This window comes from Lytechinus pictus, chromosome 16 (assembly GCF_037042905.1).
Source record: "Lytechinus pictus isolate F3 Inbred chromosome 16, Lp3.0, whole genome shotgun sequence".
Lineage (NCBI taxonomy): Eukaryota > Metazoa > Echinodermata > Echinoidea > Temnopleuroida > Toxopneustidae > Lytechinus > Lytechinus pictus.
In genome coordinates this window covers 11,699,288-11,726,302 of record NC_087260.1, presented here as the reverse complement: position 1 = coordinate 11,726,302, position 27,015 = coordinate 11,699,288, and the positions used below count along the sequence as shown (strand labels likewise).

The 27,015-nt window shown below is 37.1% G+C and overlaps 1 protein-coding gene across 1 annotated transcript in view; it reads left to right on the top strand.

Moving 5' to 3' along the window:
- LOC129278825 (ATP-binding cassette sub-family C member 5-like) overlaps positions 1-27,015 on the top strand; it is a 57,376-nt gene that overhangs the window by 18,862 nt on the left and 11,499 nt on the right. Inside the window, exons 8-19 of the mRNA XM_064111150.1 lie at positions 4,342-4,489; positions 5,151-5,299; positions 5,667-5,774; positions 6,217-6,522; positions 7,024-7,293; positions 8,082-8,285; positions 8,530-8,902; positions 11,123-11,164; positions 12,043-12,162; positions 19,856-20,055; positions 23,486-23,635; positions 24,488-24,617. Coding sequence (XP_063967220.1) covers positions 4,342-4,489; positions 5,151-5,299; positions 5,667-5,774; positions 6,217-6,522; positions 7,024-7,293; positions 8,082-8,285; positions 8,530-8,902; positions 11,123-11,164; positions 12,043-12,162; positions 19,856-20,055; positions 23,486-23,635; positions 24,488-24,617 — 2,200 coding nt within the window. The remainder of the gene's footprint in view (positions 1-4,341; positions 4,490-5,150; positions 5,300-5,666; positions 5,775-6,216; positions 6,523-7,023; positions 7,294-8,081; positions 8,286-8,529; positions 8,903-11,122; positions 11,165-12,042; positions 12,163-19,855; positions 20,056-23,485; positions 23,636-24,487; positions 24,618-27,015) is intronic.

The window sequence follows — 27,015 nt, the reverse complement described above, 5'->3', positions numbered from 1 at the left end:
GGTGTGGATGCTATTTGATTGGTGTGTAGGTGTGAATGCTATTTGATTGGTGTGTGGATGCTATTTGATTGGTGTGTGGGTGTGAATGCTATTTGATTGTTGGGTGGGAGTGGATGCTATTTGATTGGTGTGTGGGTGTGGATGCTATTTAATTGGTGTGGGGGTGTGAATGCTATTTGATTGGTGTGTGGGTGTGAATGCCATTTGATTGGTGTGTGGGTGTGGATGCTATTTGATTGGTGTGTGGGTGTGGATGCTATTTGATTGGTGTGTGGGTGTAGGTACTATTTGGTGTTTGGCTGTGGATGATATTTGATTGGTGTGTGGTGTAGTACTATTTGATTGATGTGTGGGTGTGGGTGATCTTTGATTGGGGTGTGTGATATTTTATTGGGGTGTGTGTGTGGATGCTATTTGATTGGTTTGTGGGTGTGGGTGATATTTCATTGATGTGTGGGTGTGGATGCTATTTGATTGGTGTGTAGGTGTGAATGCTATTTGATTGGTGTGTGGATGCTATTTGATTGGTGTGTGGGTGTGAATGCTATTTGATTGTTGGGTGGGAGTGGATGCTATTTGATTGGTGTGTGGGTGTGGATGCTATTTAATTGTTGTGTGGGTGTGAATGCTATTTGATTGGTGTGTGGGTGTGGATGCTATTTGATTGGTGTGTGGGTGTGGATGCTATTTGATTGGTGTGTGGGTGTGAATGCTATTTGATTGTTGGGTGGGAGTGGATGCTATTTGATTGGTATGTGGGTGTGGATGCTATTCGATTAGTGTGTTGGTGTGGGTGTTATTTGAGTGGTGTCTGGGAGTGGATGCATTTTGATTGTGTGGGTGTGAGTGATATTTGATTGGTGTGTGGGTGTGGATACTATTTGATTGATGTTGGTGAGGAAGCTCTATGAATGGTGGGTGGTTGTGGGTGCTATTAGATTGGTCTGTGCATGCAGGTGATATTTGATTAGTGTGTGGCTGGATATACTATTTGGTATATAGGTTTTGGATGCTATTTGATTGGTGTGTGTGTGGATGCTACTTGATTGGTGTCAGGGTGTGGATTATATTCAAATTTGTGTGTGGGTGTGGTTGCTTTTTGAGTGGTATTTAGGTGTGGATGCTATTTGATTGGTATGTGGGTGTGGATGCTATTGGATTGATGAGTGGGTTTTGGTGCAATTTCATTGGTGTGTGGGTGTGGATGATATTTGATTGGTGTTTGGGTGTGGATGCTTTTTGATTGGTGTTGGTGAGGAAGCTCTATGAATGGTGGGTGGTTGTGGGTGCTATTAGATTGGTCTGTGCATGCAGGTGATATTTGATTAGTGTGTGGCTGGATATACTATTTGGTATATAGGTTTTGGATGCTATTTGATTGGTGTGTGTGTGGGTGCTACTTGATTGGTGTCAGGGTGTGGATTATATTCAAATTTGTGTGTGGGTGTGGTTGCTTTTGGATTGGTATTTAGGTGTGGATGCTATTTGATTGGTATGTGGGTGTGGATGCTATTTGATTGGTATGTGGGTTTTGGTGCAATTTCATTGGTCTGTGGATGTGGATGCTATTTGATTGGTGTTTGGGTGTGGATGCTTTTTGATTGGTGTTGGTGAGGAAGCTCTATGAATGGTGGGTGGGTGTGGGTGCTATTAGATTGGTCTGTACATGCAGGTGATATTTGATTAGTGTGTGGCTGGATATACTATTTGGTATATAGGTTTTGGATGCTATTTGATTGGTGTGTGTGTGGATGCTACTTGATTGGTGTCAGGGTGTGGATTATATTCAAATTTGTGTGTGGGTGTGGTTGCTTTTGGATTGGTATTTAGGTGTGGATGCTATTTGATTGGTATGTGGGTGTGGATGCTATTTGATTGGTATGTGGGTTTTGGTGCAATTTCATTGGTCTGTGGATGTGGATGCTATTTGATTGGTGTGTTGGTGTGGATGCTATTTGATTAGTGTGTGGGTGCTAATTGATTGGTGTGTGGGTGTGAATGCTATTTGATCGGTTGTGGATGCCAGTTGATTGATGTGTGGGTGTGGGTGATATTTGATTGGTGTTTAGTTGTGGTTGCTATTTGATTGGTGTGTTGGTGTGGATGTTTTTGATCAGCGGGTTAGTGTGTTGGTGTGGATGCTATTTCATTGTTGTGTGGTTGTGAATGCTAATTCATTGGTTTGTGGGTGTGGGTGATATTTCATTGATGTGTGGGTGTAGATGCTATTTGATTGGTGTGTGGATGTGGATACTAAATTTCATTGGTGTGTGGGTGTGGATGCTATTTGATTTGTGTGTGGGTGTGGAAACTATTTAAAATGTTTTACAAATTGTTGACCCATAATGGACCCACATGGAACATATAGCATGCATGTACAAGATAAAGCATCATTGCTAGAGCCTTCACAAGGAATACATGAACATTGGTAGGCAAAGGTCTCTCTCTCTCTCAGAATGTATCCTTACTGGATAACATAATCCCATTCCTTTCTTATCATATTTACAGTTCAACAGTAGTTCATCTGTTGGTTTATTGTTTCACACATGCTTGAAATTATTTTTATGTACTGTGCAAACTTGTATTATTGACATTTTTCTTGATCACTGATTGTTGTAATATGTTGTGTGCGTGAGGTCATGTTCTCCTTCTTGTGTAGTCATTGTTGACTTTGTTGAAGAATTTCCCTTAAGTTTGCTCTGAATGAAAGAATGTATATGAGAGAAAGAAATAGAAGAATTGTCTCATTGCCCTACTAGAGTTGTTCACCCCTAGGAAGGTGGAAATTTGTGACTAAGTGATGAATCATGAATGTTAATGTGAATTTTTCCTGCTTTGAATGTCATGTGATATTGTAAGATAAGAATCACCCTTGGGTGGTACAAACTTCTCCAATTTTCCAGGACACCTTAGGCATTACGCAGTCAGTGGAGTTTTTTTTTAGGGGGAGGGGGTATGTGATAGAGAGGCATTACAGTATTCCCATTGTAAACTCAAAGTAGAAGCCATTGACCTTGATAAAATTTACTTGAATGAAATTATCTTTGTGTTATGTGAATTCCTGTTTCATCTTTGGATAGCTGTACATAAAAATGGGAATTACCAATGTAAACTCCTCAAATTAAAAATTGAAATCTGACTTCAATCAATTGTTATAATTTCTCTCAAGATTGTCTTAGAATAATGTTACATTTACCTTCAGAATGTTATTAATTTTCTATCAAATGTTAACTTATGCACTATGATTTAAATAGAAGTGTACTGCTTTGAAAAGTGTGGTGAAGTCAACATTTAAAAGCTGAAAAAATTACCAACCCTCAAAATTTTCTATTTTATTTCTGTGTAGGTGAGTGATTTTTATGCCCCCGCAGACGAATTCTGGATGGGGCATTAAGCGTTGCCCCTGTCCGTCCGTCCGTCCCCCCACTTGGTTTCGCGCGATAAGTCGAAAAATATTCAATGGATATAAAAACAATTATAGGGTGTAGGTAGATGACACCAAAATACAGGCTAAGTTCGAATTCGGAGTCCGCAGGTCAAAGGTCACAGTTAATTAAATATGCAAGTTGGTTTCCGCGCAATAACTCGACAAATATTTAATGGAGTTTATGAAATTTTGGTGTGTCGGTAGATGAAACCAAAGTACAGGCTAAGTTCAAATTCGGAGTCCACAGGTCAAAGGTCACAGCTCATTAAATATGCGAGTTGGTTTCCGCGCTATAATTCGCAAAACATTTTATGGATTTTAATATTTCTTGGTGTGTATGTGGATGATACAAAATACAGGCTAAGTTCGAATTCTGAGTCCGCAGGTCAGAGGTCACAGCTCATTAAATATGCGAGTTGGTTTCCGCGCAATAAATCGACAAATATTTAATGGATTTTAAAAAAATTTGGTATGTAGGTAGTTGACACCAAAAGACAGGCTAAGTTCGAATTCGGAGTCCGCAGGTCACGGTCGAAGGTCACAGCTCATTATGTATGCCAGTTGGGTCAAAGGTCTAAATTTGTTCATTTTATATATATCCATATTGGTTTCTGCATGATAGTTCAATCTTATCGAATGAATTTCTGATCACGTTAAGCGAGGGCATCTGTGTCCTTTGAACACGTCAAATTTCTAGTTTTCCAAATGATTTACTTTCATGCATTCAAACATCAACAAAAACATGGGTTCAAACAAACATGCATTCTTATATTGGGGCACATAGGAAAAAAGGGCACAAAAAATGCTTATCACATGGGCATTGAGGCTAGTCAAAAATGGCATCAAATGCCCTTTATAAAGTCGTTCAATTTAATGTTTTTTTCTGTATTTTATAAATCTTTGTATCACCATAGATGGGAATGGCCAAACTAGTCGCTTACTTCAGACGTCAAGCCATTCAGATTACTGATAAGAGAGTTCGTCTGATGAATGAAGTCATCTCCAGCATCAAACTTATCAAGATGTATGCGTGGGAAATGCCTTTCTCCAAGAAAATATTCAGTAAGTGATATACAAAACTCTATCAGGTGTGATGAAGCTCAATTCAGCTTCAAAGGGAAGTTCACCCTGACTATAGATTGCTTTTGAGAAAAGCGGAAGAGAACTTAGAGATAAGCATTGTGACTGTTTTACCAAACTCCATCAAAGAATAAAATAGGATTTTATGAATTTTGAAAGTTTGAATTTGTGTTGTCATATGCAAGCAACTGCTTCATATGTAATACGGTTACTTTACATTGTTTTTCTCTTTACTGGGGCCTGTTGCAGAAACAGTTGTGTTTATTAAACACATCTAAAGAAATCAAACGCAAGTCCCTAATACAGGATTCTATTGGTTAAATATCAAGTTGCGTTAGATATTTGGAATTGCGTTTGATGGCAACTCTTTCAGCAACAGGCCCTTGGTTGTCTGCAGAACTGAGACATACCCAGAGTAAGAAAATGTTATTTTATTTTATGTCTACACAATTCTTTATAGGAAATATAGTACATTTCTTCATATCAACTTATTATCATTCAATATTTACAAAAGCTTTTTACCATGTTTATGCACATCTTGATTTAGCATGACTTGTTTGTGCATTTGCAATCTTTGGACATGGTTTCACAGTGGAACATCATTGTGATCAACCTTAAAATTCTTCCTGCTTTTTCTCGGCAGATATGCGTGGAGAAGAACAAAGAGCGCTGCAGAAGGGAGGGTATTTGCAAAGTTTTAGTACCATGACTCTTCCTTTGGTCCCAGTTCTAGCGGCGATGCTTACCTTAGTCCTACACACAGCCCTTGGAAACAATCTAACTCCAGCTCAGGTAGAGGCTTTTAATCCGTCCACATCAATGAATTCAATCACTTATTGATCATCCTTCATTTTTCAAATTGGCAACCTTTATGTTTTTCTTTCATCACATATTTTAACTTATCAAATGTAAATAGAGATTAATAGAGACTGATTTTAATAGAGAATTTGTTTTTGCAAAAAGTATGTTCATCAATTTGTGTCAAAAAGAATTGATTTTGACATATCAATTATGTTGCCAATTGTAAGGATTTGAATTATTATTCTAGTACAATGCCTCCGCCGTTGGTCCCGGTTCTAGCAACTACGCTCACCTTGTCCTATATTCTTTTGAAATTTATGAAATTCTTATTGTATTAAAAAATGTTGGTCCTCCACAGGCTTTCTCCTACATTTCCTGTTTGACTGCCATGCGTTTGATCCTTGTGATGACCCCTATGGGGGTCAAGGCTGTCTCGGAGTCTGTAGTGGCATTTCCACGCATCAAGGTAATGTTCAGACTTAGTTGTAACTCGGAGGTGATCATCTTCCATTAAAACATCCTCAAGAAAGTTATACTTTCAGTTTCAGGAGAAAATGAAAAATCATCTTATTGACTGGAATATGTCTTTCATAGTCTCGGTATTTTCCCTTTAAACTAAAATGTTGTTCAAGAATTTTATAGTCTCATATTTTCATGCATAGTATTTAGTGAATAAATCTTGATAAAGCTTCCCATATTAAAACAACAACAAATGTGTCGTCCACTGTGAAAAGTCCCAGAAATTGTGCATAAATTACGATAGGTCCTCATCATTATGGATATATCTGTGTTTGCCAGCTGGGTAATGTGGGGCTGTATTTAGTCAGTTTTAATGGTCAATGCCTAAGTGTTCTGGAACATCTGGTAACCTGATCTACGTGTACCATCATTCTCTTGAACATTTCCAGGAATTGCTTCTGATGGAGGACGTCAAGCCGTTCACCGACAAACCGTCGTCTCCCAACCTCGCCCTCGAGATCGTCAAGGCCACGTTTGCCTGGGACAAGGAGCAGGCCGTGATTGCCGCCGATGGCAAGGGGCTGGCAAGCAAGGAGAAGAAGAATGGCAATGTGAGGGTGAAGAAGGATGGGGGAGCGGAGCAGGAAGAAGGGGAAGAGTCTGCGATTCCCTTGGTCGAAGGAGGAGGATCCAAGGATGAGGAAAATGAAGAGATAGTGAAGACGCTCTTTGATGTTGATTTGAAGATTGAAAAGGTTTGTGGAAGTAGGGATGGACATCCAGTGTCTTCATCCATCTTTGTTATCATCAACGTCATTACTGTAACTCCAAACTGATGATGGGGGTGGTGGTGATGGTGGTAGTGATGATGGTGGTGATGATGATGATGTTGATGACAACAACAATTTGATATCGATGATGCATGATGATGATGATGATGATGATGATGGTGATGATAATAATGTTGGTAGTGGTGGTGATGATGGTGGATGGGGTGATGATGATAATGAGGAGGAGGATTGCTATTGTAATGATAGTGATACAGGTGATATTGATGATGATCACGATAGTTATAATGAAAATGACGAATTTCGTTCTCATTATGGTGATGATGAATATAATGCATATGGTAATACTGATGATAATTATTATTTTGATTATTATTTTCATGCTGATTGTGATGTTAATTATAAAGGTAAGGCAGAAGAAAAATTAACAGGGCTGTATGTTGTCCCTCATCACCTTTATCCGTATAGGATTCTCTGGTAGGAATTTGTGGAAGCGTTGGCAGCGGTAAATCATCGCTCATCAACGCCATCCTGAGTCACATGATCATGGTCAACGGATCGGTAGCGGTCGATGGCACATTCGCCTATGTCCCCCAGCAGGCATGCATCATGAATACAACATTGCGAGAGAATATCCTGTTCGGGTTGGAGTTTGACGAGGATCGCTATGTGGATGTCGTGGAAGCGTGCGGACTCGCTCCTGACCTGGAGATACTAGCAAATGGTGACCTAACGGAGGTAAGCAGGGTTATCTTATGTCACCTCTTGGTCTTTAGGATGAATATGGCCACACAATCTTATATGGTTTAGGAGGTTCCTGCTCACTTGGTCTTAATGCAGTTGGTCTTCTTCTTAGATAGTGTATGAACTGGTTATGAACCATGTAGGTGACATAGAAGTTAGACCAATTAGGTATTTGACTCATAGGTGAATAATTAGACTAAATGACAGACCAAGCGCAGTGTAGACTAAACGGCGATTGGACCGAATTGATAGTAAACCAAATGTGGCATTAGACTATATGAGAAGTGGACCTATTGAGTATAAACCTAGTTTCTACTTTCCAACCAGACCCTCCCTCGGCTGTATATACCATGTATTTGTATGCTAGAACTTTATAGAGCGAGTTGGCTCAGTTGAGCATCTGCTTTTCGAACTGAAGATCATGGGTTTGAGTCCACCCTTGGCTGGTGAGTGAAGCATGTGGGTTTTTTTTACGTGCCCCTCCATTGTTTCATAGACACAGGCTATGTCACAATAGAAAACGCTGTCCCTCGGATAGGATGTTGAATGGATGCCTCATGTAGTGGAGAGTCTTCAAATTTGCATTTTAAGAACAAACTACACTATTCGTATAAGTTTTTTTGGGAAACCCCGGTTTAGTGGTCCACTTGCACATCCCCAATCAGCTATATCGGAAGGATACACACACTGGTCTTGGTGATTCAATGCACATTTCCCTTCTCCGGCACAGGTGATGCCAAAACAAATATTAATGATAATGATTAATGCTATCACTGTCTCAGATTGGTGAGAGGGGTATCAACCTGAGTGGCGGCCAGAAGCAGCGTATCAGCATGGCGAGGGCGGTATACTCCCAGCGAGATATTTATTTATTAGACGACCCTCTCAGTGCTGTAGATGCCCATGTTGGACAACATATCTTCGACAATGTCATCAAGAAACTACTCAAAGGCAAGGCAGTGCTGTTTGTGACCCATCAACTTCAGGTATGTGATAAACATCAAACGAAAAAAATAGCATTCTTAGCAATAGAAGTTCTCATTCTCTTTTAATGTCAGATATATGTACATGTGGCATGCACCTATAACCCAAGTTACATCAGGAAAGTTACAAATCGATGCAAAAGTCCAAGGTTCAAGCCCTGGTTACATCTTTCGGATGGTGATGTTGAAGTTTGGTCCCAGAGCATTACCGTTAATTGCCTTGTATCCCTCCATTTTTCAATCTCAGTTTCTCAGTCAGTGCAACCGTGTGCTCTTCATGAAGTCCGGTCGCATCTCGGCCGATGGCGCGCACAACACCCTGATGAAGAGCGACCCGGAGTACAACGCTCTCCTTCAGAACTTCATGCAGGAGCAGGAGATGAAGCGGGCCTCGGTCCACTCCTCCAAAGACGGAGGACGCGGCCGTGCGCTCTCCTCCATCTCCCTGACCTCCCTAGACTCCAGGCAACGGTCCGAGAGCTTCCGTACCCTGACGCAGTCCTTCAGGGCGCGGTCCAACCAGATGCTGCGTCAGGTTTCGAACCGTTCCACCCACTCCATCCCGGAGCAGACGCCTCTCCCGATCCAGGAATCAGAGACTAACAAGATAAAGCAAGCGGGTAAGCTCCAAAGGCTTCTTATTCACCCTAATTTATTTTGGTATTATTCTTATTTCTCCTATCATTGTAGGAGTTTGCTGGAGGCATTTTTTCGAGGTTGTCTGTCTGCCCATCTTGTTTTTATTCTAGCGATAACTAAAGTACCGTTTGATTGATCAGCTTCAAAACTTTATTCAATTAGGAAATATACATTTTAGAAGTGATGGTGATTTGGTCATATGGTCAAAAGTTCAAACTTATTTCACTTGAAAAAGCCCTTAAACTTTTAATAGTTCATAGGTCACTTTCACCAGTTTTACAAATGGTACTTGAATATAGCTAGAGGTTTTTGTCTCGCCTGCATAGCAGAGCGAGACTATAGGCGCCGCTTTTCCGACGGCGGCGGCGGCGGCGTCAACATCAAATCTTAACCTAAGGTTAAGTTTTTGAAATGACATCATAACTTAGAAAGTATATGGACCTAGTTCATGAAACTTGGACATAAGGTTAATCAAGTATTACCGAACATCCTGCTTGAGTTTCAGGTCACATGACTAAGGTCAAAGGTCATTTAGGGTCAATGAACTTAGACCATGTTGGGAGAATTATTTTCAAAATCTTAACCGAAGGTTAAGTTTTTGAAATGACATCATAACTTAGAAAGTATATGGACCTAGTTCATGAAACTTGGGCATAAGGTTAATCAAGTATTAGTGAACATCCTGCTCGAGTTTCAGGTCACACGGCAAAGGTCAAAGGTCATTTAGGGTCAATGAACTTTGGTCAAGTTGGGGGTATTTGTTGAATTACCTTCATAACTTTGAAAATTTATGGATCTAGTTCATGAAACTTAGACATTAGGTTAGTCAAGTACCACTGAATATCCTGTGCGAGTTTCAGGTCACATGACCATGGTCAATGGTCATTTAAGGTCAATGAACTTTGGCCGTGTTGGGGGTCTTTGTTAAATTACCATCCTAACTCTGAAGGTTTATGGATCTAGTTCATAAAACTTGGAAATAAGAGTAATCGAGTATCACTGAACACCCTGTAAGAGTTTCAGGTCACATGACCATGGTCAATGGTCATTTAAGGTCAATGAACTTTGGCCGTGTTGGGGGTCTTTGTTAAATTACCATCCTAACTCTGAAGGTTTATGGATCTAGTTCATAAAACTTGGACATAAGGTTAATCAAGTATTAGTGAACATCCTTCCTGAGTTTCAGGTCACATGGCCAAGGTCAAAGGTAATTTAGGGTCAATGAACTTTGGCCAAGTTGGGGGTATTTGTTGAATTACCTTCATAACTTTGAAAATTTATGGATCTAGTTCATGAAACTTAGACATTAGGTTAATCAAGTACCACTGAATATCCTGTGTGAGTTTCAGGTCACATGACCATGGTCAATGGTCATTTAAGGTCAATGAACTTTGGGGGTATTTGTTGAATTACCATCATAACTCTGAAATTTATGGATCTATTTCATAAAACTTGGGATATAAGAGTAATCAAGTATCACTAAACATCCCCTGTGAGTTTCAGGTCACAAAACCAAGGTCAAAGGTCAGTTAAGGTCAATAAAGTTAGGCCATGTTGGGGTAATTGTTGAATTGCCATCATAACTTTGAAAGTTTATGGATAGAGTGAATGAAATGTGGACATGGGTGTATTTGACAAGTCTTAAGTCACCGTTCAAATGTCATCTATGGTCAATGAACGTGGTATTATGTCATTATATGAATGGTGTTTTTGTGAATGATTATTTTATTGTAGTTTTCAAAGTTAGCACTGCTGCTATATTAAATTGCGTAATGCAGGCGAGACTGCCAGAGGCGTTCCACTTGTTTTATGTATTGAATACTTGAAAGTAATTTATGCCGAATGATTCACTTTGATATAATGTATTATTTTAGAAATTGATTGACATTCTTCTTGGTGTATAATTTTTTTTACTTTAATCAATCTTGATGTATTATTGGAAAATGCATAAAACTATGTCATTTTTTGAAGGTTTAGATGGAAAAACAATATTTTCTTCAATTCATTGCTTTTCTTCCATTTCTTTTTATTGATCTTTCTCTAAAAAGCATTTGCCTTCAGCTTTTGTGCAGCGTTCCTTTCAAACAATGACATGAATATGATCTGCAAATGCATGATTATCTTTGCTATTCATCTTTAACTTGATGCTCCTCTCCTGTCACTTTTATGATTTGCTTATATTCATTTCATTTTACAAGCAGATGACCAAACAGATGATTCGGAATACCTGCCCATGTTCGAATGTGAGTTGCTTACACTTGTACATCATCAGATATTAAAAAAATCAGTTTCATTAAAAATAACCCCTGTATTTAGTAGAGATTTAGTCTAAGAATTATTTCATCAGACATGATCATGTCATCAGATATTCAGAAAAAATCATTTGCAATATGCGAGCCTGTATTAAAGCCTTTATTAACTTTCAGTCAAAGAATTTTTGAAACTGAGTGTTTCACATTTCAAGTACATCATTTATCTGAACAGGTGTTATGAAAGAGTTCATATAAAAGCTGAGACTCTTTGGATCGCTTCATTTGTGTGTAATGTGTCCATAGAAGTGGAACAAATTCATAAGCTTAGAGGTTGGCAACCCATCAAATACATGTGTTCATAGATCATGTCATGCAGGGTTTTCTCCCAAATTTTAGAAATCAGCTGCCATAATATATAAATTCTTTCCATGACATGTTTATTCATCACTTCCATTGAGTGTGAAATTCACATTCTTCACCAGCTGAACATCATTATTCCAAATTTCAACTACTGTAGTTCATATGGTGTTCATTTGTCAAAAATAAATTTGAGCGAGGGGTATTGAATATCATTAATATTTTTTGATGTTTGCAAATAAAAATTGTATTACAATACTCATGTGTAGAAAGAAATGTAATTTCAGTCAAAATTGTAGAATCAACATGAGGAAATCATCCTTATCATAAAGATATGTATCTAAGAAACATTGAACCTCAGGAAGACTTGTTATGTAGCTTTTTATTTCCCTATATGCATTTTATTTTCTTTCTCTTTGCTTTTTCTCAATTTTTGAGTTGCCAATTTGACGTTGTCTCTTCACGTTCTTTCAATGCATGCCATTACCATTAAAATAAATGACATCAAATAGCGAGGGAAGACGTAAGAAAAGAAAATTCTGATGGAGAGAACGAAGAATCGGAAGAAGAATACGAAGAAGAGGGCGAAGATGAGTGTGATGATGATGAAGATGATAGTGTCGTGTATGATGGTCAGTATAGTATCACGTTTGTTTCATCGTCATTTTGCAGTTGTCTTTTTAAATCGTCTGCTGCTTTGCTTTCCATATCACGCAAACACATACTATAGCCATCCATATGAAAAATGCACAGTGTAATATGAAGTATATATACACAACAAAAAAAGTAAGTCCCCCCTTGAACAAACATCAATAATTTCCGAACCAATACGAGTTTTTGATATATTTTTACATGAGCGTGTGGGTAATTTTATAAGCTACCTTCTGAGTAAATGTTATGGATGTATTTTACGTCATGCTTCAGTGAGCACCGTCAGAAGGCAAAAATGTCACTTTTCAAAAGTCACAAGCCAAAAATCATGACTTTGATTCCATTTTATTGGAACTGATTCCACATTCTCATTTTCATAATGAAAAAAAGTCAGAAGGCTTGTAAAAGGTACTTTCTAAAAGACGATACATTTTTTTGGCTAAATTTCACGGTTAAATAAACACAAGTCCAAATTTGCTATAATTGGATTTTTTACACATTTTCATCAATAAAAATGATAGAATATGATGACAGTTATTTTGGGGAAGAGTATCTTCAACAATATTCATCGTTTCACGGTTCAATGAACATTTATTGAAAACAAAAAAATACGGTTTTCAAATATCATAGGCAAGTATTGTTTCATTTTGGTAACTGAAACTGATCTTTTATAAACTTTTTCGTTATGTTCATGACCAGTTAACACGCTTCAATGATTCAAAGGCGTTTAATTAAGCATTCACACTTGAATGAACATGTGGAATGTGATTAGCTCTTTTTTACGTTATTGGAAAAATTCAATTTGTAACTATGGATATCTGTCACAAACCTCCTTGCATGGTTCATTTGATTTGATTTTTATGAAAATCCCGATGTTTAATGCATCAGTGAGCACATAATATTCGAAAATTATGCAAATGATAAGAAAGTTCAAGGCCTTGGCCCCACTTTGTGCCGTATCGAATTGTTATTTTGGTGTGCGCACCTTTTGGATAGTGTTACTCTGAAGCCATGTGCGAAGTTTCATGAAATAACTGTTAGCAGAAGTAACAAAAACCGTCCATGAAACAAACCCCTTATTTCATATTTGTTAAAAGTCTGACTTCCTCTCTCATAGACTTGTGTACATTATGGGTGCGTATGTTTAAGAATAAGTAACCCCTTATTCGATATGGTGGAACTTTTTTTCAAGGCTGTCTTTAGCAATGTCACTTGGCAGTAATGTTTATCAACCTATGGGCAGAATTCTGTGCAAAAATGAAATAGATTTGTTTATTTACGGAGGAGTGAGCACGCATCAAAGTAGGAAAATTGGTATTTTCAATGTCACAGACTCATTTTAAAGGGTAATAAGGTGAATATTGGGGGCAAATTCAGTTTCAAATGTGACTTTAATTGCTGTTTTTTTATCATCCATCATTTCTATCACCACACACTTTCCGAACTTTTAACATTTTCATGGTTGAGCGAGCACATTCGAAAACTTAGGAATGAATACTCTTTATACTGCATAAATGTATTCTGTTCCTAACAATTTCTCATGATCAGTTTAATTTATGGACAAATCAGTAGTGAATCCAGAATTTAAAAATGGGGGAGGGGCTTATAATCGGGGGAGCCACCAACATTTTCAAATATTTATATGACCTAACAAGTTGTAGAGGATACTACCAAAAACCCCTATGATGATACGTCACAATACAGGGGCCGCGGAACGGTTTTCAAAGTGTGGGGGAGGGGCTGAGCTAAAAGTGGGGGGCTGGTTGATGGCTGACCATGCAACAAATTACAATCGTATGGTAATTTTTACACTTTTGTACATGCTTTTGGAAAAAAGTGGGCCCCCCACCCCGCTTCTGCGGCCCCTGCGATATTGTGCTCACTCAACCATGAACATACGATATCAAAATTGTGTGTGGAGTGGCTAAATGATGGATAGTAAAACAGCATAAACACCATAAAATTCACCTTAAAAACAACTTTTGCCCAACTTTGTATTTGCACAATCTGTTAACGACTCTTGTGACTTTCAAAAATTGTCATTTTTAATTCAATCTTTAATTACTCATGCATGACTCAACCGATCAATCTCATTTTTCCCCGGGAGTTGCTTAATGAGGGTAGAAAATTACCTACGAAATATCATATCTCAAAATAACTCGGTTCAAAAGTTACAGCAATTTGATTTAGGGGGACTTACTTTTTTTGTTGTGTATATTCCAGCTTTACATATTTCTTGTGTTTCCTCTTTGCATGAGTTTTCATTTATTCCAAATTATCCATCCATCCCATTTATTTGTTTGAAATCCATTTTGTATTCTTCTTTCTTTACATCCTTCATGTTTTTATCCTTTCTACATTTTATTAATTTATAACCTTACCCTACATTTAATTATTCAAAGTTGTACAAATGCTGTCCTTTCCTGTATTCATTTTACTGTGAACAAAATGTATCATTAACTGATAATTAAAGGTTAATGATTTCCGGATTCAAGAGAGCGCCGTTGATGATGATGAAGAGCATTTGTATAGATTCTACGCAGATGCCTTATTCTGAATGACCGAACCCTGATGATTTTCACAGAGCTGCCAAGTAGTACGATTTTTCCGTATTTAGTACGTTTTTGCAACCAAAATACGGCAGTACGTTTTTACTTTTAAAAATACGTTTTTTGTACATGTATTTAAAAAAAAAAATAATAATAGTAATAATTTTTTTTTTTTTTTAATTTTATTTTTTTTACAAAATCGAAATTTATTGAGAAAAATCATCTCTATATGTCTCTATTTCATAAAACGTACACAAATATGGTTATTAGATCAATGTAATTTCAGGTAACTTGTTTTTTTTCAATCATTTTGTAAAAACCAGAGTGAGATATACACAAGTTTCAATGTTTTGTTTTTTTCATCTGCAAGAGCAGTGCACATTTTAGCTTGCATGCAGCTTGAGCGCAGTGATGGGCGAGTGAGCCAAGCATTTTATTATGAAATACACTTTTTTTTGGAAAAATACAAAATATTTATCTCACACGGTAAAAATACTGATTTTTTTGTCAAAATACTGATTTTGGGGGATAAGAATACTGAAAATGCAAAATACAACTTGGCAGCTCTGTTTTCAGTTCACGTACGCTTCTGCTGCTGTTTGAAATCTTGGTAGGTTGGCTCCTCCTCCTGCTGTGTGAAGTGACGTCAGCAGATGTCCGTAAAGAGATTCATCCGATTGGTAGAACTCGAATACAACAAATTTTTATCTTTTCACAATCAATTTGGATTTTGCCTTTGCCTACTGGTTTCTGCAGGCTTCCTCAGACTGGTGCTGATTGATTCGCCGCAGATGGGGTAGTATCGCCAGCGCGGCAGTCACAAGGTAAAAACCAAATTGATTGTGACGAGATGAAAATTTGTTTTATTTGACGTCAGCAGATGTTTTGGCCCACGCTGATGTAGCCAAAAGCAGCGCAGCGTATGTGCACTGTTCATAAAGGCATGTGATGCGCGAGTAGCTGATGATTGACAACTGCATGCAAATTGCGTCGATGATCTTCATAATGAAGATGGTGGCGTGTACGTAACCAACCAACAGCGCCATGTTGAATCCAGGAATTGGGCACCTTTAAAGAGGGAAAGTAGTGCTCATGGGGCTTGTTTTTTAAAACTTGTTATGATACCAGCTTTGCAATAGCAATTTAAACCTACTGCAATAAATCTTGCTGAGCTGGGGCTCGTTTCATATAATAACGAATTTGCAAGAACAGATTCAAAAGCTACTGAAATCATTCAATCTAATTGCATGATAGTAAATTTGTAATGTTATAGAAATTGTGCATTTGTTGTTCTAACAAATCTTCATGAAATGGGGCCCTGATGTAATTTATTATGATATTAAATTTGTTATAACATTTGTGGATTTGTTATTATAACAAGACTTAAAGAAACAAAACAAATAGTCAGTGGATATTGCAGTGTAGCATATTTAGATTCAGATTATCATTATATCATGATATTATTTATGAAAATGATTTTTATTTACCTTGTTGATGATATGTATACATATGCAGCTGTTAAGAAGCTTTTTATTACTTGAATAGCCCTATTCGTTGAAATAGAATGTATTAACCCACATTTGCACAAAGTAAAATCTAATATTTTATGTACATGTAGTGTGTTGTTTTCATGAAAGATGAAGCATTGAGAAGTAGATGTAAGCTTATTACATTTATGGGAAAAAAAACCTGCAAATACAGAGAAAGCTTTTTTTTTCAAAACTGCTAACACTTGCTCTCGAAAATTGGAAAATGAATAGGACTGTAGACTGCTTAAGCCCCATTTTATTTCTTATCTCGATAAGGGTCCTGTTTCAGAAAAAGTTACCATTATAGTAACTTTGCCATCAAATGGTAACTTGCAGGGAATCCTTGATTTTGATTGGCTGTTGATCAGTGTTACCATGGTAGTTACCATTGGATGGCAAAAGTTACCATAATAGTAACTTTTGTGCAACGGGAGCCGATATGTTGTTTGATGTTGGGGTTACAGGTCATTGCCTTCCAAAAATTGTTGAATTCCGGCAATCATTATAATAATTATACAAGAAGCGAATGGGCATGAGTGTGATGGTATGAGATTTTGCATGAGGTGAAAGAAAGAATCCCTATTTAATGAGGCATTGCCGAGTTGAATAGAGTGTCTCTTTCTTTCACCGAATGTGAAATGTCGTCCCCTTGCATGTATAAGAATATTCTCTATTTGTGTTTTAAATGCCTCGGAAAATAGCTAAAATGCAAAGAATGATTTCTTTTTTCCTTTGTCACATTTATGAAAGTTAAAGAAATATTGAAAGCAAAAAGCAAAATTCCTCAAGCATGTGAAGCACACATCTGTAGCAGTGGTGTGCAAATGAAAGCATTATGAATTGAATCGTTATGCGCAGCGGTACATTTTGGATGGTACATGTGCAATGGTATGAATGTTTTACATTCAGCCCAAGAAGCTATTAAAGTTGGCATTGTAAAAAGATATATGGTAATAGTAGTAATAATGATTTTTTATTGAGCTTGCTATCAAGGGATGCTTATGGCACCAGCCCAGCAACAGTTTTTTTAATCTTGATTTTCTTCCATTGAAATTTTAATTTCTTAAGAAACCAATTGTTTTCTTTTGTTTGTCTGTTAGTAGTCACACAAAATTTTCATCAGGTAAAAATGATATTTTCTTTGTGCATGGGCTATTTTACCTGCTTTTGTCAATGTTCACTTTTTGTTTTTCATCTAGAATTTACAAGCTCTGTTTTTACATTTCATTGGCTAAGTTGCCCCAACCATCTTTTAGTCACAACATTGAGTAATGACTCTTCATTGGGTGCTAATAGGAATTTTTTGCCAACAGTTAAAATTTGACATAAAAGTTTAACATTAAAAAATGACATATCTTCCCTGTGTATGTATGCGTGTGGCACTAAACCATTGAGATTTCTTGCCTGTGGGCACCGCACTGCTCTCTTTCTAATTCGTTTTAGTGTAGTAAGGTGATGGTTGCATGCTCACAGACATTGTTGTTATTTGTTGTGTAATCATTTTTTATAAGTTTTGTTATATATTTTGAAATATTGTCAATGACAGTAGTCAGATTTCTTTGCAAGGTAAGTGACGTCAGTGGAGCGTTTCATGAAAGGACCTGTCGGAAATGACATCTGACAAGTCCTGTTTTGTTAACAAATTTTTTCGGCATTACTCCCATTTGTTTAAGATCAGTATGCTCGATCTGTAATGAAAATCATAAGATCAGTATGCTCGATCTGTAATGAAAATCATAATATCATAAGTCAGAAAAAAAAAATTGTTTTATCCGACAGTTACCATGGTAACAGTACTCGTCAACCAAGAAATGAAAAGTGAAAAACATCCTTCTGTCCCATTCCTCGATTTCCTCCGAGATATTCTACAGTTCAGGGTTGCTTTAATTTCTGTCCTGATATAAAATTTGTTGTAATATTCATTTGTCTCAATGTACCAGCTCTCTACGATATTCAGAGCTCCATGAGTATCAATACATGTACCTACCATTTCTACTGAAAATTGCTAACCGGTCCAAACACCACATAGTCAATATGATTAGATGAACTGTTCATGAACCAAATTTGACTTGACGAAGTGCAAAGATGTTAGTAAGAGGAAATTAAATCATCTGGGCATTAGACTAAAGGGATGCTCCGGGCTGGAAATATTTATAGCTAAGAGTAAAATTCACAGATCAAAATTCTGAAAATTTCATCAAAATCGGATAACAAATAACAAAGATATCGAATTTCAAAGATTTACGTTATTCCGGTGGAACAGTTCTAGGCATGTCTTCATGAATATTCATTAGGTGGGCTGATGATGTCACATCCCCACTTTCCCTTTTCTTACATGTATGTCATTACATGAAATCATAATTGTTTCATTTTTTTATAAATGTATAAATGATGTGTCTCTATTATTATGAAATAAGTTGCAGCAAGAAATAACTAATGCACTTAATCAATTGTCAATCCAATTGTTTTAGTTCTTGGTAGGAAAATCTAGAATAAACCTTATTTCATATAATAAATACAAAGAAACAAGTGGGGATATAACATCATCAGCCCACCTAACAAATATTCATGAAGACATGGCTAGAACTGTTTCACAGGAATAATGCAAATCTTTGAAATTCAATAACTTTGTTATTTGATTTTGATCAAAGTTTCAGCATTTTGCTCTGTGAATTTTACTCTATTTATTGAAATATAGATATCTTCAGCCCGGAGTATACCTTTAAATCAGCCAAAACTGTGGGTATTAGATCAAGTGTCTATCGCACCTTATTGATAGCAGACCTGGTGGGTTTAGCCATGATGGTGTCAGAACTCCGGAGAATTAAGACCATCTGCAAACTGCAGTTACCAGCACTTCATTTGCTTCCGTGGCATTTGCTCCGTCGACAATCGCTCCGCTATAAATTCCACACACTAATTGAATGACTAACTTCAACCCTGTAGTTTAATCTTGAACCTAACTTGAAACCCTATTGCAACCCTAACCCTACATCTTAGATGAAATGAAGCCCAGAGCATTTGTCACAGGACAAAATGTTGCGCCATCCTTCATGTACATGTATACGAGAAATGGTTTATTGATGATTTACATGACTGGCAGCCAGGGGCTGAAATATACATGTTTAGATAACATAAGAACATACAAAGACATTATACAAGAGTAGATAAATAAAAAAATATATATATGATAGGCATTCAATACATAAATTACACACAACAAAGATAAACATCCAATTCAGAGCATAGGGACGAATTTGGCAGTGATATGCGCTATAATAAGCATGTTGGTAGTATTATTATTATTATCATATATAATACATCAAATTAAATAAAGGATTTCTGAATGTAAGTGAATTGGAAATCACATTGAGTCAAATATTGCATAAATACATGTAGAAAGGAAGAGTGCATTTGATGAAATGAACTGGCAAAAGAAAAGAAAATCATGTTCAGCAGGTCAAATTCAATTCGATAATAGATCAAGTACTGAAGATGATTATAACTGATTAATGTATGTGGCTGTAAGGTGTTACATTATACTAGTCATACAAGAAGAAGAGTCATATTTGTTATGTATTTCTCTCTCACTACAGGAAAGCTGAACCAACCCGAAGCGATAGAGACAAAAGCCAAACCCTCCAAGACCTACCTAGCCTACATGAAGTCTGCTGGCGGCGTCGTGGTCTCGCTGCTTGTCATCCTGATCTTTCTCATCTCCCAGGCTCTGGCGACGTTCAGCAGCTTCTGGCTGAGTCATTGGCTGGAACAGGGAAATGGGACCAAAATAGATGTGGTTAGTGTCACTTTTTTTCTCTCTTGAGGGTATGGATTAACATTGTGGGAAGTACATGTAGGACAATTTTCTTCTGACAAAATGAGAGGTATACAGCCGCATATTTTTTCAGTTACCTTTTACCAGCAACCTTAAAGCTAAATTACAGTAGTTGCATTATGATTAAAACACTAATTTCGCGAGAAAGTCTGCAAAACCAAGGTTAAGTATGACTATATCATCGTGGATCTAGATCTGGTACAGTTACATAAACTGAACTTTGTGAAATCATAAAATCTAAGCTGAAATACGATCACACTGAAGACCGCCAACACAGATAGGCACACGTGGGACAGTGTATTATTATTGCTGGAATAAAGACCAGACGGAAGTGACCCAATATGCGCTTATTTTGCTTATTTCTCAGCGATTACACAATTTCTTCCAGAATCCTTTGGCACATATTTTTTATTCATACAAACAGACACTTGGGTGGTCATTATATTAGATTCTGTAAAAAGTTATTTTGAGATCGTTACCAGAACTGGAATTTACCTTTAATAGCACCACCTCAAGACCTCAACAGCTCAAATCTGGCCAGGTTTGTTACCCATAATGCAACATTCTGAGAAGTATGTAGTGTTGTAAGATTCACCCACTTGAATGATAACATACTACTGTACAATAAATCACCACTCAATACATTCATACAAAGTAATTGTGTTACTTACCAATTGGGGAAACATTTTATTTTCCTCTAAAACAAAAAAAAACAAAAAAAAAATTAGGCTCTCTATACAAATGTGGAGCGTTGTGGCCCAGCGGATTAGCCCAGTGGATTAGTCTTCGGTCTTTGAAACAGAGGTTCGTGGGTTCAAATCCCAGCCATGGCGTAATTTCCTTCGGCAAGAAATTTATCCACATTGTGCTGCACTCGACCCAGGAGAGGTAAATGGGTACCTGGCAGGAATTTATTCCTTGAAATGCCACTGCGCTGTAAAAGGCTGCGAGGCTAAAGCCAGGGTAATAATATCCAATTAAGTGCATAGGGACCCATTTGGCAGTGATATGCGCTATATAAGCATGTTGGTATTAGTATATTATTATTAAATTAAATAATGGGTTTATTTATTATATGTATGAATAGCTATGTCTAAAGATATATTTTAAGACCTTTTCACAGTCAATGAGAGACCATACACAGTATTCTTCCCTTTTAAAAGGATGGATTTACTTTGCGGGAAGTAGGACAATTTTCTTCTGATTGAACGAGAGGTATACAGCTGCATATTAATACCTAGTGTGTTATCAACAATACCTCTAGAGGGTGTTTAACAAAGATAGAATGCTGACCAAGAGTTGCACTTGAATTCCCAATTGAGTGTGGTACATAAAACGAAATGGCACTGGTGAGATCATGCACATAGAACGCACACTGCTGTGTATTCAAATGCAAAGTGCACAATATTTGCGCACAAATCTTAATGCATTGCGCTTTCACATTGCTCCTGTAATAAATTTATTACAACATTCCTTCTTTTTTGTCTCGCCTGCATAGCAGAGCGAGACTATACATGTAGGCGCCGCTTTTCCGACGGCGGCGGCAGCGGCGGCGTCAACATCAAATCTTAACCTAAGGTTAAGTTTTTGAAATGACATCATAACTTAGAAAGTATATGGATCTAGTTCATGAAACTTGGACATACGGTTAATCAAGTATTACTGAACATCCTGCCTGAGTTTCAGGTCACATGACCAAGGTCAAAGGTCATTTAGGGTCAATGAACTTTGACCATTTTGGGAGAATTATTTTCAAAATCTTAACCAAAGGTTAAGTTTTTGAAATGACATCATAACTTAGAAAGTATATGGACCTAGTTCATGAAACTTGGGCATAAGGTTAATCAAGTATTAGTGAATATCCTGCTCGAGTTTCAGGTCACGTGACCAAGGTCAAAGGTCATTTAGGGTCAATGAACTTTGGTCAAGTTGGGGGTATTTGTTGAATTACTATCATAACTTTGAAAATTTATGGATCTAGTTCATGAAACTTGGACATAAGGTTAATCAAGTATTAGCGAACATCATGTGCGAGTTTCAGGTCACATGACCATGGTCAATGGTCATTTAAGGTCAATGAACTTTGGCCGTGTTGGGTGTATTTGTTAAATTACCATCCTAACTCTGAAAGTTTACGGATCTAGTTCATAAAACTTGGACATAAGAGTAATCAAGTATCACTGAACATCCTGTATGAGTTTCAGGTCACATGACCATGGTCAAAGGTCATTAAAGGTCAATGAACTTTGGCCGTGTTGGGGGTATTTGTTGAATTACTGTACCATCCTAACTCTGAAAGTTTATGCATCTAGTTCATAAAACTTGGGATATAAGAGTAATCAAGTATCACTGAACATCCCCTGTGAGTTTCAGGTCACAAAACCAAGGTCAACGGTCAGTTAAGGTCAATAAACTTAGGCCATGTTGGGGTAATTGTTGAATTGCCATCATAACTTTGAAAGTTTATAGATAGAGTGAATGAAATGTGGACATGGGTGTAGTTGACAAGTCTTAAGTCACCGTTCAAATGTCATTTATGGTCAATGAACGTGGTATTATGTCATTATATGAATGGTGTTTTTGTGAATGATTATTTTATAGTAGTTTTCAAAGTTAGCACTGCTGCTATATTAAATCGCGTAATGCAGGCGAGACTGCCAGAGGCGTTCCACTTGTTTCTCTGTGACATCACTTTTAGCTTGCAAAAGATTGCAAGTTGCACGTTTACATAACTATCGGCTTGTTGTCTGATAAAATGAAGTTTACAATAGATAAATGGTTTATTACTAAAAATCAAGACGATGCATTTACAAGGCAACAATGACACAAAAAATGTTCAAACAATAGCACAGATTATTACAAAATAAATAATACGGATAAAGTAAGGTATCGAAACTACTTGTGTTGTGGAATTCTAGAAAGAAATATTCACATTTTTGAAAACATGATTGAATTGTTTTCTTTTCCTGATTGTTCTGATTGAATTTCTCAACTTCTAAAGTATTGATCAACATGGAGGGTACCAATGATGATGGAGCGTTGTGGCCCAGTGGATTAGTCTTCCGACTTTGAAACAGAGGTTCATGGGTTCGAATCCCAGCCATGGCATAATTTCCTTCAGCAAGAAATTTATCCACATTGTGCTGCACTCAACCCAGGTGAGGTGAATGTGTACCCGGCAGGATTAATTCCTTGAATGCATGAGCGCTGAAAAGCAGCTCGAGCTAGAGCCGGGGTAATAATAATAACAACGCGACTCAGAATAGAATATTTCTAGATAGATGGCGCTATATAGATGCCTATTATTATTATTATTATTATTATGATAATGATAATGTCTTATTTACTCAGGGTAACCACTTCAATCTGTTTGTTTCTTTGTTTGTTCTAGAATGCCTCTACAATAGGAAAGGATTTTGATCCGTACCTGCATATGAACGTGTCCGACAATCCTCGATTGAGGTTCTATCAACTTGTCTATGTGGCTTCGGTACTTGGATGCATATTATTTGGTTGCTTACGGGCCTGTGTATACGTTAAGGTAAGGACTTGCGCATTGATTATGTATCAGAAAGTCTGAGGGGAACAAAAGGGCAAATTGCCACTTTGTCTACACACACTTTGTCTACTTTTCTTTGGTCTTATCCCATCAGGGGGGTGTTTCACCAAGATTTGGTTATGACTTGGGTCGCACTGAAATGCCGACACGTAGATGATATGCAACATGTGATCTTATACATGTACATGTAGATCAATGACATAGATCAACGCAGTAGTGCGCGTCCTCTCGGCATGATCTGACCAATGCTGTCATGCCTTTTATACCGCGCGCAACTAGACATTTAAGTGAGACTCTAAGTCATACTTAAATCTTTGTGAAACACCCCCCTGGTCTAATTCTAGTTCATCTACGCCCAGTTCATGTAGTAACCATTTGATATAATTATTACTTTTTGTCTCGCCTGCATATATGGTGACAGCAGTGAGATCAAAGTAAAATCTTGATTAATCAAGGTTTAGTTTTTGAAATGTCATTAAACTTTGAAAGTTTATGGATCCAATTCATGAAACTTGGACATAAAGGGCGAGAAGTATCTGACATATTATATTTGTTTTCAGACCACTCTTCGAGCATCGTCCAATTTTCATAACAAGGTCTTTCTCAAGTATCACTGATCATCTTTTCATTAAAATTCAGGTCACATGATAATTGTCAATGAACTCTGACCGTGTTTTGGAATTAACATTGAAATCTTAACCAAGGTTAAGTTTTTGAAATGTTATCATAACTTTGAAAGTAAATGGATCTAGTTCATGAAACTTAGACATAAAGGGCAAGTAGTATCTGATATGTTATATTTGTCACTTTTATTTGTTTGATATTCATTTTCAGACCACTCTGCGAGCATCGTCCAATTTTCATAACAAGGTCTTTCTCAACATCATACACAGTCCTATGTCTTTCTTTGATGTAACACCATCCGGACAGATTCTCAACAGGTTCTCTAAAGACCTTGATGAAGGTAAAGAGAGTGGGTCAGATTAGGAGAGAGACATAGAGAAAGTCAGAGACAGGCAAAGACAGATAGACAGAGAAAGAAAGAGAGAGACAGAGCCAATTTTCAAATTAAAGAGACAAACTACTATAATAATGATAATATATAGCATTTATGAGGCGCCGATTTATCTAGTTTCCTATTCAATGGCGCACTATATATTACCCCGGCTTTAGCTCCAGCTGCTAAAGGCGCTTGGTGCATTCAAGGAATTAATCCTGCCGGGTACCCATTCACCTCACCTGGGTTGAGTGCAGCACAATGTGGATCAATTTCTTACTGATGGAAACCACACCATGGTTAGGAATCGAACCTGCGACCCTCTCATTGAAAGACGAGATTCGTTACCACTAGACCACGACGCCCCCACTATGGCCTCATGTGACAAAGATCTTTTAATAGACTTAAGTCAAACTTAAACTGCAAATGAGTTTAAAATCCTTTTCTCTTAACTACACAAATTTAAACCAATTGGGAGGAGGTATTAAATGGGTAGTGAACTGTGTGTGGTCTCTCATTGACTGTGTGTTATAAATACATAGTCTTAAAATATACGTTTTCAGATATCTACTAATATTACAGAGAATAAATTGACCTATAATTGTATTTTGTGCAGAGAAACTGAACTGTTTTGAGAGGAATAGTAATTGTTTTGCTACTTGTAACATAATTATTGCGGTATAAATGTATTGAGTAGTTAATTAGCATGTTATCATTCAAGTGGGTTTATATTACTAGACTACACTAGCATTATGGGTCAGGACACTGGCCAGGTACGAGTAGTTGAGGACTTGAGATGGCGCTATGGGTTCGTATCTGCTTTAAGGGCGATTGATGTGAGTGTGAAGTGAATTCGGTCGTCCCCGTTCATTGAGACAATACCAGATTTATAACTTTGGATTGATGATTGATGATGATGATATTATACTTCAGGTTTGATGTCAATCTTCTGCAACCCTCCATAAGATGGGGTCATGCAAGCAATTGCAAATTTGCAGTCCATTGTAAGAATTAAAGGGGAATCCAACCCAAATAAAAATTTGCTTTGAGAGGAAAAAAAAAATCAGACAAGTTGATATGTGAAAGTTTGAACAATATCGGACAAACAACAAGAAAGTTATGAATTTTTAAAAGTTGTGAATATTGGTAATTACTATACCTATGGATATTTCAAATTGGCAACATATGTGATGTCAAAGTGATGTAAGGCAAGGACTACTCTTCCATGTACTCCAATACATAAAATGACTAAAATTACATTTTTTTTCAAAAGTTTTATTTCAAATTATATTTTTCTTTCATGAGGACATAAAACAACATACTGCCTAGGCTATATTTAGATTACAGCCCCAGGGGAATGGGTACTTGGGAGAAAACCACAAATCACTGATAATAAAGTACATGGCCTATGGAAAAGTTGTCCTTGCCTCTTGTCATAATTTACTTACCCAGTTGCCAATTTGAAATCTACATACTCTTAGAGATCTCAATTTTGAAACAGCCATAACTTTATTGCTTGTCCGATTTCTTTCAAACTTTTACCATTCTGTTTTATTTATTTTTCTCCTTTCAAACACAACATATTATGGCCAGGGCTGGATTCCCCTTTAAGATTGATTTGATGGGGGGGGGCTGAAATTGAATTGAAATTAAAATTGGAATTCATTTCTTTCGATGCCTCGTAAGTGGCGTTTTGGCAAAACGACCATATAAGACTGGAAATAGACAAATTAAGGATTGGACCGTATGAAAATAATACCACGTTTGGTAATAGATGAAATGGGTCTTGACAAGCCCAGCTTTTCAGCAGTCCCCTCCATACCCAACCTGTTATATAAGCTGCCGATTGTACATTATGAACCCATTGCTAACTTAAAGGTCAATCAATAGAGAAAAATAAAACGAACATAACGCTGCAAATTTCATCAAAATCGGATGTAAAATAAGAAAGTTATGACGTTTTTAAGTTTCGCTTATTTTTCATAAAACAGTTAAACGCACAACTCGGCGATATGCAAATGAGAGAGTCGATGATGTCCATCACTCACTATTTCTTTTGTTTTTTATTGTTTGAATTATACAATATTTCAATTATTACAGATTTTACAATAAGGACCAACTTGACTTACCCATAAACTGTTAAAATAATGGTAATTCCACATGTTCAGGGAGTAATAAAATCTTGTTTCACAAGACAATGGGGAGAAAATTAGAATTGTTCGTATTTCATATAATAAAATACAAAAGAAATAGTGAGTGGGTGACGTCATCAGTCTGCCAATTTGCATACCGTCCAGGATGTGTATATAACTGTTTTTGTGAAATTAAGCAAAATTTTAAAATGTCATAACTTTCTTATTTTACA